This window comes from Pteronotus mesoamericanus, unplaced genomic scaffold (assembly GCF_021234165.1).
Source record: "Pteronotus mesoamericanus isolate MK-2021 breed Mesoamerican mustached bat unplaced genomic scaffold, CSHL_Meso_final scaffold_31, whole genome shotgun sequence".
Lineage (NCBI taxonomy): Eukaryota > Metazoa > Chordata > Mammalia > Chiroptera > Mormoopidae > Pteronotus > Pteronotus mesoamericanus.
In genome coordinates this window covers 27,179,930-27,193,006 of record NW_026555312.1, presented here as the reverse complement: position 1 = coordinate 27,193,006, position 13,077 = coordinate 27,179,930, and the positions used below count along the sequence as shown (strand labels likewise).

The 13,077-nt window shown below is 48.0% G+C and overlaps 2 protein-coding genes across 6 annotated transcripts in view; one reads left to right on the top strand and one right to left on the bottom strand.

The window, feature by feature from the left end:
• Positions 1–2,845, top strand: part of BPHL (biphenyl hydrolase like) — a 33,018-nt gene extending 30,173 nt beyond the window's left edge. For all 5 annotated transcript variants that reach the window (XM_054591966.1, XM_054591965.1, XM_054591964.1 and 2 more), the window contains one exon: positions 2,026–2,845. In XM_054591966.1, the coding sequence (XP_054447941.1) occupies positions 2,026–2,113 (88 nt within the window). In that variant the 3' untranslated portion in view covers positions 2,114–2,845. The remainder of the gene's footprint in view (positions 1–2,025) is intronic.
• Positions 2,846–2,934: 89 nt separating this feature from the next.
• LOC129085543 (tubulin beta-2A chain-like) lies at positions 2,935–7,730 on the bottom strand. Its single transcript, XM_054591963.1, is given in 5 exon segments — positions 2,935–3,488; positions 3,490–4,166; positions 5,603–5,713; positions 6,059–6,167; positions 7,561–7,730. Coding segments are annotated over 5 exon segments (1,338 nt in total). The 5' UTR covers positions 7,618–7,730; the 3' UTR covers positions 2,935–3,104.
• Between the last annotated feature and the right edge of the window lie 5,347 nt (positions 7,731–13,077).

Here is a 13,077-nt window from a genome sequence, read left to right as displayed (position 1 = left end):
TCTAAAAGTGCCAAATGCAATGAGGAACTTGCCCTGGCAAATAGGAACTTCTGTTTACCACCTTGAGGCCCCTTAATTTCCAGTTGAGCCATGTGTTGGGTGATGAGGGATTTTCCTGCCAGTTCTCCTGGGAAATGTGGCTGTTTAAAAAACATTCTCCATGGATCATGTGATTAGACCCCTTTGTTATTTGGGTGAGAATCTTGGTCAGCAATAGAGTTGCTACATTGCCTTCACAGCTTATATATTTACTCCTGTCTAGTGTGGTACTGTTCCCAAAGAGGAACACACTTTGGCTTTAAGTATAGCAACTCTTGTGTCAGACCTAAAGGGAGGTGTATTTAAGAACTTGAAATGACCCCCAGAAGGTATCAAGGAGAAGAGCAATTTTCTTTACATTCTCATCTGTGTTCATCCATCCATAATTCAATGTAGGTCCAAATGTAGATGACTCAGAACAGATTTCCCATATTTTTAATGAAGGGGACCTAGTTTTTATTTTTTCTAAGACCTAGAGACTACTATAGAAAGAATGCGGACAGCACTGAGGCTAAAAAGAAGGGATTTACTGCTGGTGTCTCCTTATTAGGGATTCTGAATGAGTCCTAAAAATGGGGTAGGACACGTGATAAGCAGCATGACTATCCACTAAGGAGAACTTGCAGGTTGGGCAGATTGGGGTCTCTGCTTCCAAATCCAGCTTAGTGTAGACCATGCAGGTTAGCCCAGATATGCCCTTCTATGACCTTTCAGCATCCTTGGCAGTTGGTTCTGTCTCCTGAAAAGATAGGCCTTGAGTGTCCCTGCAAGCCCTGTTCCTTATGTAGGGCAACTGGGATCCTGTCTTTGGGGTTGATGCGGCTGCCGTTCTTTTCTGAACAGCATTGAAACTGAATTTGGAACATTTTAGCTACTGTAAATGTCATTAACTTTCCTGAGAGCCTGAGAAAGATGCCAACGATATAGCCTATCCTCCTTATAAGTAAGTGATCTTGATTATATCAGTACCTCCATCCCACCCCCACCCATGTGGTTGGGCTGCAAGGACAGCTCTGTTCCCCAGGGCCCTTTCCCAAGTTCTCCCCAGTGCTCTGAGAGCCTTTGGACTCCAGGTGATGAAAGACCAGGGAATTAGCCAATGCGGTAATTGGCATTTTGCACCAATATAGTCCTTTTAATGCCCAGTTGTCATTGTGGACGACACAGCTCAAGCTTGCACTTATACCCTAGAAGCTTTAATTTGTTTAAAACTTTTATTTCTGTACTTTTATAACCAATAAGTAAAATGCACAACTCAGAGAAGACTGCCTTTATAAAAGAAATTGCCAACCAGCCATGTTTGACCACAACCCTATTGAAAGGAAGAATCCTTACGAGGACCGTGAGGTTTGTCTCAAGACATGTAGTGACAGCTGGAGAAAAAAGGGTTGCTGATGCAGGCTGCCACCGCCCACACAGCCCTAAGGAACACGTATTCACCCTTTGTCTAGTGGCTTGTATTTAGTTATTCAATTCTCCAAAAATGACGGTAATTTTGAACCGTGAACAAGGGTCTGGTGGTAGCTGGATCGATTTGGGTTTTTCCACTATATAGATGCCCCAAACAACTCTCCTGTTCTAACCCAGTGGATTCTGGACATTTTCTATTTTACCATCTTTCCAACCTTCTCTTAAAACTCTACCTTATTAAAATGGAATTTGGGGTTGTTTTTTTTTTAGGTAACCACCAAATCATTTGTCATATGCTCCACTCTCTAGCAGGTTCAGTTAAACTGTTTGTTACATGATACAATTCCAAGTACAGAGTGTGCTCTGTTACTGTCAGGCCAACTTCCAGGTTGGTCATAAACTCCAGGCTTTTACTCTTCAGTATTCAGGAAAGGTTATACTATGTACCTTACATTCTCTCCCCAAACACAGTCATGAAAAAAATGTGGCAAGTTTTTACTTTAGATTTTCACGTCATGTTAGGGAGGTGAGAGGTTCTAAATGGTGTGCCATCAATCATGAACTTTTTCTTTTCAGGTTGCATCTGATGCCAGAAGGCAAACACAACCTCCACTTACATTTTGCAGATGAATTCAACAAGTTAGCAGAAGACTTCTTAAAATAAATACGTGACCTGGTGATTCTTTATCCTGTGGCTTGTCAGCCTCTTGCTGCCTCTGGCCCCCACCCTGCATGTCACACCTCAGCTCCCCTTCCCCCGGGCTTTTATTCCTCCCCACAGCTGTTCCTAATCCAGCAGGAACAATGACGTTAAAAACATCCTCTAGCTTTAATACATACGAAAATCAAATCTGATTTTCTAACATTAAGCTGTGAATCTGTACAATGGTCTTAAATAAATTCCTTATGGTGATTTACTTTATTTGCAAATAAATGTTAGATGAGCACTTGCAGTGCTCCTGCTATTTTAGGGCACTGTGAATTGATGCTATACCTTTTATCTGAGAGGTACAAGCAGTCACTGGTCTTTATAGTTGTTTATCATTGCACAAAGCAGGTAAAGAAATAGAAGAAAGTCCTTGCCTAAGGTCCTCAATTCTAGATTTTCACAGGATTGATAAAACTCCAGCAAAGAGAAGAAGGTTTACTTTATTCTCAAATCTATTCACTCCCTTACCTTTACTGGATTCCTTTACTTTCACACTTTGGGCCAGTGAAGAGGAAAAAATATTTTTTATCTCTTTATTAATAGAACTATTAAGTAACATTAAGTACATGGTGACAGAACATGATTTGACTTTGGGTGGTAGATACAATGCAGTATGTATATCATGTATCATAGAAATGTATACTTGAAACCTATGTGATCCCATTAACCAATGTCACCCTAATAAATTTAAAAAAAAATTTTTTTAAATGTACAAATTCTGTTTTGTTAAAATTACTAAACCCAAAAACATATTCAAGAAGTGTCTAGTGAAAGAATAAAAAGAAAGAAACCACAAGATTTTAGACACATGCTTTATAATTAGTATAGATACCTTAGAATTTCTGACAGAGGCAAAACTGAGCACCATAGTATACAAATAGAAAGACCATGCTTGACTGAGGACAACAGAAATTCACTAACAATGCACGATGTATTTATGAAGTTCTTAAGCCTCATCCTCGCCTTCCTCCTCCTCGAACTCCCCCTGTTCGTCGGCCGTGGCGTCCTGGTACTGCTGGTACTCGGACACCAGGTCGTTCATGTTGCTCTCGGCCTCGGTGAACTCCATCTCATCCATGCCCTCGCCCGTGTACCAGTGCAGGAAGGCCTTGCGCCGGAACATGGCCGTGAACTGCTCCGAGATGCGCTTGAACAGCTCCTGGATGGCCGTGCTGTTGCCGATGAAGGTGGCCGACATCTTCAGGCCTCGAGGCGGGATGTCGCACACAGCCGTCTTCACGTTGTTGGGGATCCACTCCACGAAGTAGCTGCTGTTCTTGTTCTGCACGTTGAGCATCTGCTCGTCCACCTCCTTCATGGACATGCGGCCCCCGGAAGATAGCGGCCACCGTCAGGTAGCGGCCGTGGCGCGGGTCGCAGGCGGCCATCATGTTCTTGGAGTCGAACATCTGCTGGGTGAGCTCGGGCACCGTCAGGGCCCGGTACTGCTGGCTGCCCCGGCTGGTCAGGGGGGCGAAGCCGGGCATGAAGAAGTGCAGGCGGGGGAAGGGCACCATGTTGACGGCCAGCTTGCGCAGGTCTGCGTTCAGCTGGCCCGGGAAGCGCAGGCAGGTGGTGACCCCGCTCATGGTGGCCGACACCAGGTGGTTGAGGTCTCCATACGTGGGGGTGGTCAGTTTCAGGGTGCGGAAGCAGATGTCATACAGGGCCTCGTTGTCGATGGAGTAGGTTTCATCTGTGTTTTCCACCAGCTGGTGGACGGAGAGTGTGGCATTGTAGGGCTCCACCACCGTGTCGGACACCTTAGGCGAGGGCATCACGCTGAAGGTGTTCATGATGCGGTCTGGGTACTCCTCCCGGATCTTGCTGATGAGCAGGGTGCCCATCCCTGAGCCGGTGCCACCGCCCAGCGAGTGGGTCAGCTGGAAGCCCTGCAGACAGTCACAGCTTTCTGACTCCTTCCTCACCACGTCCAGGACTGAGTCTACCAGTTCAGCTCCCTCTGTGTAGTGGCCCTTTGCCCAGTTGTTTCCAGCCCCGCTCTGGCCTGCCAGAGGGAAAGAAAAATACTAGACACTAAACATAAGAAATTTCAAGTTGTTATGGTGGCTCTGCACTAGACTCAGAATAGCAAGTTCTTGCCTTTTAGATACTTTTTACTACTTATAGAAAATTTTTCTGTATTAGTGACCCTCAAAAACACAGGAGTCATAACAGAACAAGTTTAGTTCAAAGGAGGTTATTAGTTGAACAAAACTATCTTCTTAAGAACAGAACATTCTATTGGGTTGGCCAAAAAGTCCTGTTCATTTTTTCTGTACAGTGGCTCTAGTAGTGCTTAGTTGCCTTTAACTTCATTGGAAACACTTTCGTTAGATTGAATTGTGACAGCTGTCACATCAGTGTGCATTTAAAAATAAAGTTTATCAATACCCTTGCTATGTGGCTCAGTGGATTGAGTGCCGGTCTGCAAACCAAAGGGTTGCCGTTCAATTTTGTGTAGGGCACATGCCTAGGTTGCAGACCAGGACCCCAGTAGGAGGCATGTGAGATGCAGCCATATATTGATGTTTCCCTCTCTTTCTCTATCCCTTCCCTTCTCTAAAATAAATACAAATAATCTTTTAAAAAAGTTTATCAAAATCAGTGAATTTTTGTGCAGCCATTTTAATATTGAAGATGGGAGAAGAAAGGCAACATTTTCAGCATATTTATGCTTTATTGTTTCAAGAAAGGTAAAAACAACTGAAATACAAAAAAAGATTTGTGCAGTGTATAGAGAAAGGGATGTAACTGATTGAACGTGTCAAAAGTGCTTTGTAAAGTTTCTTGGTACTATTGACATTCTGGCCAAATAATTCTTTGCTGTGGAGCTGTCTTATGCATTGGAAGATGTTAAGATGTTAAGCAGCATCCCTGGCCTCTACCAATTAGAAGCCAACAGTGGGAGATAACCCACATCCTCAAAATATCTAAATCAACAAAGTTATTGGTGAAAATGTGTCTTGTGTTTTATGGAAAAAAACTAAATGGACTTTTTGGCCAACCCACTATAAAAACTTAAATTAGGTCCCATTAACAGGCAAGGGCAAAGGCGCAATGAGAGAAAGAGATCTGATTACTGGTCATAACCTGTGCCTTTGGCCTTTGCTTCTTGAAGTGGCCACCTACCGTCAGAGATGCTCTGAAATCACCAGTAGCCTATTAACTCCTGTTTGAAGCTTTTTCATTGTCCTTTATTCTTTGCCCTTCACAGGCTGCTCTGTAGTGGGCAGGCTACAGCAGACCTCTGCAGCTTGACACTGTCCTTTGTTGAGCTGTCCAGAGAGTCACCGCCCCTGGGCTGGGTGGAACTAGGCCATGACTCAGGGCTACCTGTGGGCACATAGTGTCCACCTTGGCCGTCAATGCTATAAGCTGTGATTTCCACAGTGTTTCAGAAGAAGACTCATTGGGCCAGTTCCCTTGATCATGACTACATACCAAACACGAAGTTGTCGGGCCTGAAGATCTGGCCGAATGGTCCAGACCTGACCGAGTCCATCGTGCCTGGCTCCAGGTCCACCAGGATGGCCCGAGGCACATACTTGTTACCTGCAGGAAATAAGAGCTGGGCTTAGGCCTGCAGTTCACAAAGGAATCAGACAAGGGAGTGCTCTCTGCACCTTTCCCAGCAGAATTCATTAGGGAAATTCCCGCACGTGAGACAAAAGTACAAAAACGGGGGAGCGTTTCTGCTTTAAAAACGGGTAATGAGCATGCTTAGTCATGGCAAACATGCAGGAGTCTTAAGGAACTACACTGTATTTTTTTAGCAGTTGACATTTAAAATGAATGCAAGCAGCATTTCTTTGTCATTTGCGTGTTCCTAGCACATTGCATGTGCCACAGTATGGAAAGCAAGGTTGACAGAAAAGCAAGAGACGTTCAAGTAATCACCGGCAGCTTCATTGTAGTACACGTTGATTCTCTCCAGCTGCAAGTCGCTGTCTCCATGGTAACTGCCAGTGGGGTCGATCCCGTGCTCATCACTGATGACCTCCCAAAACTGGAAATTGAAAATGTGTGTGTATCAATATCACATCACATGATGGCCTGGCATCATAAATATTGACAAGGGTGGCCTTTTCTTCCTCTCATGTCCTTGGAACAGTGGCCACTGTGATCAGACGGTTAAGGAGTCCTAGACAGACCAGGCAGCTGTGCAGCCCCGTTCCTCCAGCAGAGGCTGCTGAGGGGCTTGGAAATCGGCAGAGCACCTGCCATATTATGGCGACAGCCTGAAAAGCTGGGAGGGGCACGGAGGGAGGAGGGTGGGCACAGCAGATCTTCTGGGGCGGCTGTGGATGCTGGGGAGGCTGTTGCCCCCAGGCAGGGCTGATGTCCCAGCACCCTGGCACCCTGGCATCCGAGCTGATGGATGGGTCCTGGGAGGACCCAGAGCCAGTTGGATCCCACCCTGTGGCTGCCTTATAGGAATCAGTGTCTCCTGGCACAAATCCCACCCAGCCCTCCATGCAGTGCAGTCTTATGCCACTGACAACCAAATTGGCCTCTGGCAATTGAGCTCAGCAGGCCATGGGTGGGGAACCGCAGGAAGGAGCCTGGGAGGATGACTGGGGCAGTGAACAGAGCTGGCCTTGGAGAGGGCACAGGCTCCATTGTGAATCTGCAGCAGGAAAGGGGGCGGGGAGGTTGGGGTGGGCAATATGGCGGTTCTGACAGAGACCTCGTCCTTGTTCAGACCTCGCCCACACCCATGCACCATGACTGCTCCATCCTCGCCAATGCGGTGGGTAATTGCAGCCCCCACACAGTCACCTGCCGCCTCGGAGACTGGAAGCTAGACTGGCGTCACATATTATCATGTCTAGATGATGCACATACTAGGGAAATTAACATTCTCGTCTGTGTATCCCAAAAAGTAGTCTCTGTATATCTCTCATCTCAATGACACTGCATTTTTTTTTCCATTCAAACTATTTTAAAAAACGTTCAAATTAAGTCCTACATGAGGACACTGGATTAATATGGCCAGAGAGTCTATCCGAATTTCAGAGGCTAATGCACCCAGAGAAATGCCAAGCACATGCAGATTAAAGGTCGGTTCCGAGAAAATTTCAAAGGGCCCTGATTAAAGGCACATACAGCTGCGTCCCCTCGCCTATCGCAGCAGGTGGTGTGGCTTTCTGGGCCCCCAGGCGGCCATGCCGAATATGCGCCACTGGGGCCGCGGGCTGCCGCCAGGGCCACCGTCGCCTCCCCCCTGCCCCGGCCGCACCCTCAGCAACCGCTGCCCCTCCACTCCACCCCACCCCACCCCACCCCACCCTCCCGGTCTGCACCCTTGGGGCCCGCTGCACCTCTAGCCCCGGTCCACACCCTCCGGGCCCACTGCCCACTCTCGGCCCCTTCTTGTCCTTCTGTCGGGGCGCGCCCACCTTGGCGCCAATCTGGTTGCCGCACTGGCCCGCCTGGATGTGCACGATCTCGCGCATGGTGCCGGCTGCGGAGCGGGTGGAAGCGCTGGGCCTCGGAACTGTGAGCGCAGCACGGACCGGCAAGCTCCGGAGCGAGGACGACTCTCACCGCCCCTCAGCTCTGCCTTTTATACCGACGAACCCGCCCGCCCTGCCTTGATGTAATGGCAGGCGGAGCTGCGGGGGGAGGTGCGCCAGAGACTGCGGCACCACGAGGGGGAGCCGGGGCGCGGTGCGAGGTGCGGGGGAGCGCCCCGGCTGGTAGTCACGCCACCTAGGTCGGCGGAGAGAACCCAGAACCGCCACCCGAGGGCCTCCGACCCAGCCAGCCGCTCTCTCTCCAACTCACCCGTGCCGCCCTACCCTGCAATGGGTCGTAAAGGAAAGGCGAATCCCCACACAACCCTGTTCATTCTGGATCCCTGAGAGGGGCTGGAGACCTGGGTCCAGCGACCAGGGGGAAAAGCTGCCTCCATCAGAGTTTTTTGCCTCCCAGCGGAGGGCGAGAGGCATCCAGCCCCCTTCCGGAATACGGAACCCAGAATTTTCAGTGGGGGTCTACAGCAGTTCGCTAAGGTTTCCTGCATCCTGGGCAGGACCCTGGACTCTGGGCCTCGTTCTCTGTCTATTCCAGGTGGGAATTCGCCGCCAATATGAACGCCGGGAGGACCTGAAGGTAGAGAGGAGTGGGGGTTCCCCCGTGAAAACTGATGGGCAAGCAGCTGTCTTCAAGAAAAGCGAGAATGGCAGGGTGGGCGGCTTTTCGCCTCTACATGTACGGACAATGGTCCGTTTGGGGGAGAGTAAGGAAAAGGGGCAAGGTGCTGGATTTGTCTCATCTCTACTTTGGGTCTTGGTTCTTTGTAAAAGCCACTTAAATGTGGAAAATGCTGCGTGCCTGTGTGTCAGAGAGAGAGGAAGGGGAATGAATGTGAAAAGCCTCGAGTCAGCCAAAGTACGGGTTCCTTACATGCACCCTCAGAGCAACCTTACAGATTTGTTCAGTCCAGTTCGAAGGCCACCAGGCACATACGACTATGGAACACTTGAAACGTGGATAGTCTGAATTGAGATGTGCTTTGAGTGTAAAATACTCAGAGGATTCCATGGATTCCATAAGAATATAAAATATTCCTTTACTGATTTTGTATATTAATTTAACATATCAAAACATTTTGGACACATTTTAAAATTAATTTCACTTGTCTCTGTTAACTTTTTAAATGACTTCTAGACTAGTAGTGACTACCAGAAAATTTTCAGTGACTTCTGTGGTTCACATTGAGGCAGGACAGTAAGAAGCTGGGAAAATTTCTTGGCAAGGGGAACGGGGAAACTAACACAGATAGCTAAACAAACTGGCCAAGCAATTTAAAGCCAGATAACAGAAGGTCACCAGGGCAGAAAGCCCTATGTGCCTAGCAACGGGCAAAACTGACACTCACCCTCAGGGTGGCCTTTCCTCCCTGGCATATTGCTGGTCCAACAGTTTAAACTGCCTGTCCCCGTTCCTCACTAGAGATAACATCTAGGCCTCAGCTCCTCAGCTGTATTTCTACTCAAGGCCCAGAAAAGCAGCAAAATCAGGTAGGTGATGCCAGGACCAGCTGCGATGACTAATGACCCGCTGCCCTGGCACTGGCCAATCAGTAGAGACCACAACCCTGAAAGGACACACCTGGAAAAGCTGATGTATATTCTCTTGAGATCTTTCTCTAAGACCTCCCCTAAGCTCCCAGCCTTTAAAACCTTCAAGACCAACACAGGGCGCACTCTCCCAGGAGCACGCCCACACCTTTCCCTTCCCCTTCTTTCTCTTCTCACAGACATGCATCTCCTAAACTCTAATGGACCCCACCAGACTTGCAACCAGGGGAGAAATAGGCAGAATCAGCATGTCCTGGGCTAAATCCTTGAATCTGTCCCTAAGGCCTGCTTTTCTTTGACTCTCCACTGAGCTGACAGCAGCCCTGCTTTGGCTCACCTCTTTTCCATAATGTTCCTAGAGAGTCAACGCAGCCCTGCCTAGTCTCTCTCTTGTTGCTTCTTCTGCCCTGCGCCCTCCCTTGTTTCACTGTCCCCAGCTTTATTATTTTTTATTCTAATGCTATTACAGTTGTCCCAATATTTCTCCCTTTGCCATCTTCTGCCCAGTTCACCGCCACCCCACCCCGTTCCCACAGTCAATCCCCACACCATTGTCCATGTCCATGGGTCATTCATACGTGGTCTTTGACTAGTCCCTTCCTCTTCTTTCCATCATTATGCCCCTCTCTCCAGCCCTCTAGCTACTGTCTGTCTGTTCCACGTTTCCATGTCTCTAATTCAATTTTGCTTGTTAGTGTATTTTGTTTGTTAGATTCCATTGTAAGTGAGATCACAGAGTATTTGTCTTTCACTGACTGGCTTATTTCACTTAGCCTATTATTTTCCAGTTCTATCTATGCTGTCACAAAAGATAGGGATTCCTTAATAAAGGCGCTCTCAAAATCACCCGGATTCCAAGTCAAGAGCCCGCACACCGGAGGCTGGCCAAAGCAGACCCACTCCCAGCCCAGTCCCTGTCCAGTAACAACACTGTATTTATATTAAACAGCACTGTTCTAGAGCAAACATTATTACTATTCCAGTTTCCTAGCATGGAAAGGAGGCTGAAAGAGCTGACTAGCCACAAAGCCAGTAAATGAAGGCACCTAGATTTCTTCTACAAAGGGAAAACCAGGTGAGTTTTAAATGCTTGGTCAGGGTGAGGTAAGGCCCAACCTTAATTCTTTTCGATGATGATCTTAACAGTGGGCTAGGTGAGCAGGGACCTAAAACTACTTTTGTTTCCCAGCACATCCTCCTCTTCCTCTCTGGGGCCAGTTTCTCCAACTATAAAATGTTGATAATTAATAGGAACCCCACAACCAGCTTTGCAAGCAGGAAATGAGAAGCCCCATATGAAAGTAGGTTAAGTTAATGGAGCAAAAATGCCCCATAAAATTCAAGATGATGCTGTCATAAATACTAAGCCTATTTGTCTTGTTAATCATAAGCATATATCAGAGGTGGGTGGGCAAAATCATGACTCCATCACCCCTGCTTTTGAAAGCCAGTCCTTTGGGGTGCCCCCAGCACACAGGTAAGCATCTGGGGCCTCCTCTCGGGGTGATATGGGTTTCCGAGACTTTCTCCTCCTATTTCCCCTCCTCATATAGCTGGGCTGTCCTGCACAGCCCATCCCATGGGTGCTTTTCCCAGGTTCCTAGGGTTGGGCCTCCACCTGCTCTCCTCCTTTATTGCCAACTCCCACATCTTAGGCTCTTCCTGGCCAGCTGGAGTCTTCCAGAGCCTCTTCGGAGAATGGCCCTGCTCCAGGTAACTACTCATTACACAGTTCCACAAAGATTTTCTGGAGATAGTTGCCTCTTGGCCTTTGTGGTTTCATCCACGGTAGGGATTTGGGACCAAAGGAGAGCAGAGGCTAAGACTAGGAAGGGATGATACTGGGGACATGAGGACTCCAACAGGTGGGCATCTCCCCACCTGTGCTGGGGTAGATCACCTTGGTGGAGTGTGTCCACTCTGCTGCACCCTGATCAGGTTGTTAAGCAAGTCACCTAACCTCTCAGAGCCTCTCTTACTATATCTGAAATATGGAAATCTGTTTTTATTATGTGTGAAGATGAGGGACAATGTCTTTGAATTGAACCTTTAGTGCATGTGCAGTCAATAAGTAAGTGACAACATTTATCACAGCAGGCCAAGCACCTAAGGACTACCTGCTCTGTGGATTACTGGCAGCAAATGTTGGTCCCAAGTTTACCTCCTCCTGCCACTCGATCGAAACTCCAGCCTGCTTACTTGTTTGCCCACACCTCCCGCATCACCTGCCCTTGATATCAGAGGAGTATGGCAGAAGCTAAGACAGCCATGAGCAGAGCGAGGACAATGAGCCAAGTATAAAAGGTGACCAGGGCAGAAAGCCCCAGGTGCTTAGCAAAGGGCAAAATTAGGAAAACAAGGACATTACCCCAAGAGTAACTTTTCCTCCCAAGACATATCACTGGTCATGCAGTTCCCACCCTTCCCTGGCCTTTCCTCCCTTTGTATGTCGCTAGTCATGGGGTAGGCCCCTTTGGAAGAGGAACAAGCAGCCAAAGCTTGGCCTCATGGGACTCCCATTTGGGCCCTTGCACTACTGCCCCTTTAAACATTAGCCCCTAGGGATAACATCTAGGCCTCAATTGTGTTTCAATTCTAGGCCCATAAAAGCAACAAAACCAGACAAGTGATGTCATGGCTCAGAGCAGGACCACCTGCATGGACTAATGATGCCCCTGGCACCGACCAATTAGCAGAGACCTTGACCCGGAAAGGATGCAGCTGGAAAGCTGAGGCACATTTCTATTGGGATCCTCCGGTAAGACTTGCAGATAAATACCCTCAAGCCGAAGGGCCCAGGGCAGCACTTCTCCTCTACCTCTTCTTCCCTCCAGGCACATTACCTTTACCTCTCTCTTTCCTAAGCTCTAAGTGCCCACCTTTGGCCTCTGTAACTTGTTTCCAAAGCCCATGCCCCACTGGCTCACATTTCCTACCTCCTGTGACTTTCCAAATAAAGTTTTTCTTATAGTTTGAGTCTTGGCTCTGAATTCTTAGCCAGAACTCAAACAGGGCTTGGTGACCTAAGGTCCAATTGCCAGTGATATTCTGGTGCCATTTCGCCACTAACAGAGGCACACAGGCAGATTTTTAAGTGATGCTCACCCCAATTAAAGTGGCTCACCCGAGGGTGGTGAGCTCCTGCTTCCCTCCACCATGTGGTTATTCCAGACACCAGGCCATCACACGGCAGTGCTATTCTGCATGGCACCCATGCAGGTAATTGCAGGAGGAAATGAGGCAAACTGGTCCTTCCCTTCCCTGGAATAGGCTTTTGATGAGCTTTGGGAGAAGGGTGGTTTTCCCTCCACTCTTTTTGCCCCCTGTTTCTCTTTGTGTCTAAAAAGGAGCAACTCTTCTGGTTCTGCTGGGCAGGGTGAGGGAGCAGAGGAACAAACATTCTGTTGATACATTTCATTTCCTGCTTTGGAACTGTTCTCACCAACAGTGTTTGAGCCACCCTTTCCCTGAAGGCACTTTGGGGTGATGGGTGACAAAATTCAGACAGCAGAGGGAAGGGGTGCATTCCTGGAACAAGGCTCCAGAATGCCTTTTACAAAATGGCTCAGTCCCTTTTCCTTTTGCTCAAACCCCCTTCCTGTCCCCATCCCTCCACCCCCCAACTCCCACCACTAGTTGTCACCCTGCTCTCCACCTATGAGCAAGAAGGAAAAAGGACTCACGGGCAACAGTGTGGTGATTGCTGGGGGGAGCAGGATATAAAGGGACTCGGTGGTAATGGAAAAAAATACAATAAAGATTAAATCCAAAAAATTAAAATAATTTTTTAAAAAAAAAAATGACTCAGGATCTTATCCTTCTCGCTGCATG